We start from the raw sequence: 8,441 nt of genomic DNA on the forward strand, positions 1-8,441 counted from the left end.
ATCCAAATTCAATTTATATAAACCATCATAAAGTGTACCAGATCCAATCATAAAAGTACGCTTAAACAAACTGAAACAACCATTCCCAAACTTAAAAGAATATCCAGCAATATCAAGCTTAGACAAAGAAATTAAATTCCTAGTGATACTAGGTACATAAAAAGTATCCATAAGGTCTAAGTGATATCCAGTGTCGAGGATTAGACGATAAGTCCCGACCGCTTCCACTGGAACTTTCTCTTTATTGCCCATGAAGACAAACTTCTCATTTGGGTTTATGGTTCGGGTTGTAAGAAATCCCTGCATCACATTAGAAACATGAGTCGTACATCCAGAATCAATCCACCACGTATTATGGGGAACTTCAGTTAAGTTTGATTCAAAACATACGTAAGCATTATGCTCACCTTTCTTTTCGAACCAAGCCTTACGCTTTATGCAGTCCTTCTGGAAATGTCCAGACTTCCCGCAGAAATGACATTTGTCATTTTTCTTCTGGATTTTAGTTGAGGACTCGTCAATCTTTAGTGGTCCTTTACCCTTTCCATGTTTCTTAACAACTTTCTTTCCAACAGCTCCTTGATTCTTCACATATTGAATAGAGTGGCTTCCTAAGTTCTTCAGTCGGGTCTCCTCCTGAACTAGCATACTGTGCAATTCATGCACATTCCACTTGTCTTTCATGGTGTTGTAGTTCATCTGGAACGGACCATACTCAGACGGTAATGAGTTCAGAATGAACTGCACGAGAAAACCTTCATCCACTGCCATTCCTAAAGACTTAAGTCTTACTGCGATATTTGTCATCTCGATCACATGCTCATGCATAGTACGCGAACCGTCAAACTTCATAGTGGTCAACGTACTCATCAGTGTCCCAGCGAGAGACTTATCAGCAGTTTGGGAGCGCTCTTCCACAAATTTCATAAATTCTTTTGCGTCATCAGTTTTGGGAAGAGCTGACTTTATATTACTTGCTATGCTTATTCTCATAAACATTAAGCTAAGTCTGTTTGATCTTACCCAGGCTTTGTAATGGGCTTTCTCTTCATTGCTACTAGCATCCGTGATAGCAGCCGGCTTTTCAACTAGAAGAGCTAGATCAAGATCCAACACACCTAAGTGAAATTGGACTTGCTCACTCCAGTCAGGGAAATTCAACCCATTAAAGACTGGAACAGACGAAGCAAGCGCGTGTAAAGATACCGGAACAGAGACTGCAATTAACACATGCCTAACATTAATGCTTTTAGTCATAAAACTAAACGTAAAAACAGATTCAGATATAAACAATCATTCTATGCATACTAATGTTCTCCTTTGGGAGATCCACTAATACACAAACATAAACATAATGATGCTAATCACATTATAACATTATTGATAATTAAAATATGCATCAACTAGAATCACCTACTACCTTTGGGTATATAAATCACATACAAAATTATCTACAATCATGTTCATTAATTATGAGAACAATTAATCAACCTTTGGGCGATCCTTAAATGTCTTATAATTAATGAATTTTAATTAACCCATAAATTTAATTATTCATAATTTAGCATCCATACTATGGGTAATTAAAATAAAAAACATTAATAATTTGAAATTATATAAACATTAAAATTTTGGCCACTTTGGTGACTAACAAAATTTATCATACTTAATTTCAAATAAATAAATACACATACATTTAATTGCTATAAACTTTATATAGCTTCCTCATTAATTTTAATTTAACAATAACAAACATAAATATTATTGCAAATTAAAATAAAATTATTAATTATTTATATAAATAAAATAATTAATATTAATTTTATTAGTGACATCAACTAATAAAAGCATTACACTTTAATTTTAATAAATAAATTAACAGTAGCGGAATGTAACTTCACAGTGCACGTTCACACAATATAAAATTAACAGTAGCGGAATATAACTTCAAATGAGTCACTAATAGAATTAATTCGTCAATTAATTCTAACATCTGTAACATCAAATCCCTTCACTCCACACCAAAAATCAGGAATGCTAAAAAATTTGGATGAATTAACGAACATTTGAAGTTATTTGTTTCTCTTTTTCTAGTAGTCACCACCATATGGGCAGGCGTTCCATTCATTTTACTTGAACCGTCCCTGATTAGACTCCTGCTTGTGACCTTTCTATCTATGACATCGAATATTTCATCCAAAGAATTTTGTTGGCTATCAAAACACGCCAATCTTAATTTTCATTTCAAGTTATTGGTTTTTGTTTCTATTTTTCACGTAAGGGTTGGTATTGGTATGGGGCAGTTAGCTAGCTTTGTTGTTTCAGGTGTTACCCACACGTCTAAGATGTTGAGGATTGATTAGTTTTATAGTAGGTTTGTTGAGCTATAAGGATATATAAACTTGGCCTGTTTTTATAAGCACTACCTTTTTTTCTACTGTCTCAAACCAAACATTGTTGCCTTATAGACTGAGTTAACATCTCATTATTGTCTATGGTTGCCACATAGACCGCAACCTTTACTACTTTTATTAACATTTTCTTAATTGCATTATACATTATAATTGTTGGCATACTCTCATGTTTTAAATCCATCTACTTGTGACTTTTAGAGTTATCTTGTATGTATACATAACACACACTACAAAAAAAGTAAATATAGGTGACGATTAAAATTACAAATTTTAGCGATTAAAAACTGTCACAAATGAAATTTCTATACGCATGTCAAAAACAAATTTTGATAAGAAAATCTAACCGCTAGTATTGCTGTCAAAAACGAAAAAGAGATTACTAGCGGTCAAAAACCGTTACAAAATTTACTTCTATTTTTTTATATTTTATCATATCTTGACAGTTAAAAATCGTCACAAAATATATCAGACGATTAAAAACTGTCATAAAATATATTAGATTTTGACGGTTAAAAATCGCCACAAAATATATATCACATTTTTTACAATTAAAAATCGCTACAAAATATATCACATTTTGACGGTTAAAAACCATCACAAATCAAATAACATAAATCAGATACATTTAAGCTCATCTTTCAAGCATTTCTTTTTAGAAATTTTTTAATATCTTTTCACTATGTTACTATTTTCTTCATATAAGTTCATACATAAAGGGATAACCAACCACATGACCATTTGAGATTCTCATTTTATAACACATTTGCTGCAATCAAATTTCATATATGTTACAAATGATGATAGTATATTATCATGCAAAGCTAATACGTATGGTATTAATACTATATGATATATAATATAACCAATAGATATATAGTATATCAGTGATAAATAGAGAGACATTATTGTAAAACAAGCTTACACTTCAATCAATAACCCTAAAATCTTCATCTAAGTGAAATAATTCCAAATACAACCTTTTTGGCTCTGTAAATCACCATGCAGCTTTCACTTTTCAGTAAGAGTGAAACAATCTATTACTTTGTTTTTCCATCCTAGTTTTTCTTGCCTTTCCTCCTTAATCCTTTTCTAAGCTTGACGAGATTTTATAAATTATGGATAAAACTTGGACTCTCTCTCCTTAACAAGAGATTCTACAGCTGCCTAGTGTTTTCAAAGATAATAAGTATAAATCATTATCAAATATAACCTTTCCCAACCATTTTGCTCCAAAGATTCATCCATGAAATTCCACTGACTTGACTTGAAAATCTCACTTACTGTTCTCTCTGATTCTTCCTTTACTAATTTCTCCTGTAAAGAAGTGCAATGTCGTCTCATTTCAACAATAATTGAGTTTAGTTCATCTTCCTTCATTTTGAGTAACAACTCTGCAATTAAATGAATCTAACTGCACTAGTCTAGGAACTTGATAATGATTTTTCAAACAAGGAAAGGAGAAACAATCTCAACCTATCTCCATGCATTTTTGCAGGGATAATTCCAATGAATTGTTAATATGAAATGAACATATAAAACCTTCATATGTAACACTAAATCTAATATCTATAGCTATAAGATAAATAGAAAAATAGAAGAGTGAAGACATCAAACCTTTCCATGGTCAGAGAGTTTTAGCGTGGAACCCAAAATGAAGCCTATATTTTCGTAGGCCGATCAAACCTGAAGAGATATGTTTGAAAACAATGTGGAATAAAGGATATCAAAAATTAGTACAACTGAACATTTTTCCAAGGAACATTGTTCACAAAAGTAAAAATTGAAACTACAAACAAGCAAAATCAAAAAGGTTTAAGTAGAGAAAGCTAAAAGATGACTCACAGAAATTTGCATCAAACAATGACAATAAGTATCAGAACCAAGCAAAAAATTTAGACTTTAGCTTTGAGCATACAAAAGAGAATTTCAAGATAGAAACTAGTTTTATATTTTTTTAAAAAATGGAGCTTGAAATGCTGAAAATGATTTTCGTGAAAACATTCCAGAAGGGTCAATGGACCAAAATATTTTAGTCTAAATAAACAACTGAAAATTGTGAATGAGATGAGACCCCTAAATGAGACACTAGTTCAGAAAATTTTTTATCATTCAAATTAAACTAGACGTGGGAATTCATGAAAACCTATTTTACTCTTAAAAAATTATGAATTGTAACTGTATAAATATCAAATGGACTTATATTAATTAAGTGGGATACAAAATATGTAAATAAAGACAAATATTACTATCACTGCTCGTGATATGTAATTCCAACTTTGTTTATTAAAATGTACAAGAGTAGAAATATGTACTTAATTTTCTAAACCAAATTCTTACCAGAACTTTTCTTTCCTGAATCACTGTCATAAAAAAAACCTGGTGGAAGCACTGACGAAGATTGAGGCTTAGACACTTCTCGTGAATCTTCTGGAAGTTTTGATTGTGAGCCCAAAGGATGTTCTGGTTTAGCCTTGGGAATGTTAGCATCTGAAACAGGCTTCACGTTGTTTTGTTAAGTTAATCCAGCTGCATTAGCTTTCAGATTACTTATTGCCTGCCCAAAACAATCATAGCTTTTTAAGGTAAGTTCATTTTGGAGTGGGGATAGATGTAAGAGAGGTTGTGAAATACAAAGGGAAATAAGCCTTAACAAGAATCCTAAAAAAATGATACAAATAAGAGTAGCTAGACATGGCCTGATAGAATTTTTACATGAAAGAAATACCATTTACAAGGAGTTTAAAAATTTTGCTGTCAACAAGGTATGAATATGATAGTTTAGGACTTCTCTCTGTTAAAAATTATACTTCAGTTGCTGCATGTTTCATTTACATTAAAATAATTTATTTGTTTTAATTTTTTAATTAAAAGTTGTTTGACAGTTTTCAAACAAACTTAGTAGTGGAGATATTTTAGGAAGTTGTTAAACATGGGATTGTGACCCGTGCAGTTCTGTGCAGCTCCTATTATTTAGCTTAACAGTTTCACTTCATTCTGTATTTAAAAGCCTCCTTCAATTCAATAAAATGTGACAATTCACTTCAATCAGAAATATTGCTTTTTGTTCAGAAACGTACTCCTCTGTTTTATTTCTCTTAAAACACCAACAAATTGGTATCAAGAGCCTTCTTCTTAGAAGGACCTGTGAGTGAATATTTAAACCCACCTTGCTTCAATCCATTAAATGGATTCTGAAACTCCTTTCACAGCACTAGCACCATCTGTGTTTGATGGTGATAATTATCACATCTGGGCAGCACGAATGGAGGCACACCTGGAGGCAAATGATCTTTGGGAGGCTATTGAGGAAGACTACGAAATTCTTCCATTACCAATAAATCCAACTATTGCTCAGATTAAAACTCAAAAGGAGAAGAAAGTAAGGAAGTCAAAGGCAAGAGCTACGTTGTTAGCTGCTGTCTCACAAGATGTTTTCACCAGAATCATGACAATTAAATCTGCATTTGAAATCTGGAAGTTTCTCAAGGATGAATATGAAGGAGATGAAAGGATTAAGGGAATGCAAGTAATGAATTTGGTTAGAGAATTTGAGATGCAAAAAATGAAGGAGTCAGAAACAATCAAGGAGTATGCAAACAAGCTTCTTGGCATTGCAAACAAGATAAGATTGCTAGGTACTAAATTTTCTGATTCAAGAATAGTTCAGAAAATATTAGTAACAGTTCCTGAAAAGTTTGAGGCTTCCATTACTACAGTGGAAAATACTAAGGATCTATCAAATATTACCTTGGTAGAACTCCTAAGTGCTATGCAGGCCCAAGAACAAAGGAGCAAAATGAGAGATGAAGTTTTGGTGGAAGGAGCACTGCAAGCCAAACTGCAGGTTAGCCAAGCAGAAAAGAAAAAAGTGAAGAATTACAAGAAAAATTTCAAAGGTTCAGAAGCTGCCAACACCAGTAAAGGTAATGAAAAAAAGAAAGAGTTTCCTCCTTGTAAGCATTGTGGCAAAATGGGTCATCCTCCTTTCAAATGTTGGAGAAGACCTGATGTTAGATGTGAAAAATGCAACAAACTTGGATATCATGTGAGAATTTGCAAGAGCAATTTTCATCAGAAAAATGATGCTCAAGTTGCTGATGAAGAAGAGGAGCAACTTTTTGTGGCCACTTGCTTTGCTATTTCAAATTCAAGCGATAAGTGGCTTATTGATAGTGGTTGCACTAATCATATGTCATTTGATCGTGAGCTCTTTAAGGAACTGGATACATGTGTAGCATCCAAAGTGAAGATTGGCAATGGAGAACACATTGCAGTGAAAGGAAAAGGCACAGTAGCCATTGAAAGTATGTCAGGTACAAAACTTATCAAAGATGTGTTATTTGTACCTAATATCAGTCAAAATTTGTTGAGTGTTGGCCAGTTGATTCAAAAAGGTTTCAAAGTTATCTTTGAAAGTGATTAATGTTTAATCAAAGATGCAAATGACAACGATGTGTTCAAAGTAAAAATGAAAGGAAAAAGCTTTGCACTTGATCCAATGAAGGAGGAACAAATAGCACTCCCTGCAGCAAATGTCCAAACTGAAGTTTGGCACAAAAGGCTTGGACACTTCAACCATACAGCAGTTGTGAATTTGCAAAGAATGGAAGTGGTTCAAGATCTCCCTTGTCTTGAATTAAAAATTCCAGAATGTAGAGCTTGTCAACAAGGAAAGCAATCAAGACTTCCTTTCAAGCAATCAACTTGCAGGGCAACTGAGAAGCTGCAATTAATACATACGGATGTGGCTGGACCTCATAGCACTCTGTCACTTAATGGTAGCAGGTATTTTTTTATTTTTATTGATGACTACTCCAGAATGTGTTGGATATATTTTCTTGAATTCAAATCAGAAGTTGCTGGTGTTTTTTTGAAATTCAAGAAATGGATTGAAACACAAAGTAGTCATACAATACAAGCTTTGAGATCTGACAACGGCAAGGAGTACACCTCCAAACAATTTAATCATTTTTGTGAAGAAGCAGGGATTGAACATCAACTCACCGCTCCATACACTCCGCAACAAAATGGAGTGAGTGAGAGAAAGAACCGTACCATTATGGAGATGGCTAGATGTTTAATGTTTGAGAAAAATTTGCCAAGAGAATATTGGGCAGAAGCCGCACATACTGCAGTTTTCCTTCTTAATCGGCTTCCTACAGAAGCTGTCATAAGAAAAACTCCATATGAAGTCTGGTATGGTTTTAAACCTTCTTTGAAAAATCTTAAAGTATTTTGTTCTTTGTGTTTTGTTTATGTTCCTCAGGCAAAACGTGATAAGTTGGACAAAAAGGCAGAAGCTGGGATTTTTGTCGGGTATAGCTTAATTTCTAAAGCTTACAGAATTTTTCAGCCAAACACAAGGAAAATATTGATAAGCAGAGATGTGTATTTCATGGAGAATGATGAGTGGGATTGGGATGAAAAACAAGCTGTAAAATTTCCTGATCAAGTTTCAAAATCTCAACTGGATGAAAATGAGCTTATAGATGACTTTCCAGTTAGAGGTATGAGATCACTTTCCGATATTTATCAAAGGTGTAATGTGGCTATTCTTGAACCAACAGATTTCTGGGAAGTAGAAAAGAATCCAAAATGGATTACAGCAATGAAAGAAGAACTTCGAATGATTGAAAAAAATGAAACATGGAAGTTGGTGAAAAGACCCACAAATAGAAAAGTGATTGGTGTGAAGTGGGTATTTAGAACCAAGTTGAATCCTGATGGCTCAATCAACAAGCATAAAGCCAGACTTGTTGTAAAAGGGTACGCTCAAATTTTTGGTGTTGATTTTTTTGACACTTTTGCTCCTGTTGCCAGATTAGATACAATTAGATTGTTGCTAGCTATAGCTGCACAAAAGGGTTGGAAAGTTTACCAACTTGACGTGAAGTCAGCATTTTTAAATGGTTTTTTGGAGGAGGAGATTTATGTTGAGCAACCTGAAGGCTTTGCTATGAAAGGACAAGAAGATGATGTGTACTTGCTCAAGAAGGCCTTGTATGGCCTAAAACAAGCTCCAAGAGC

General features: G+C 33.5%; 1 protein-coding gene across 1 annotated transcript; it reads right to left on the bottom strand.

The window, feature by feature from the left end:
- Window positions 1-1,257, bottom strand: LOC146888494 (uncharacterized). The gene is made up of 2 exons (XM_085670126.1): window positions 408-1,257; window positions 1-300 (listed from the first exon to the last, which is right to left on the bottom strand). Exons 1-2 carry the CDS (start codon window positions 1,255-1,257, stop codon window positions 266-268), a joined length of 885 nt encoding a protein of 294 aa, XP_085526252.1. The 3' UTR covers window positions 1-265.
- Window positions 1,258-8,441: the final 7,184 nt, after the last annotated feature.

Source organism: Vigna unguiculata, chromosome 2, assembly GCF_037176805.1.
Source record: "Vigna unguiculata cultivar grain cowpea cultivar isolate G323 ecotype 2 chromosome 2, ASM3717680v1, whole genome shotgun sequence".
NCBI lineage: Eukaryota > Viridiplantae > Streptophyta > Magnoliopsida > Fabales > Fabaceae > Vigna > Vigna unguiculata.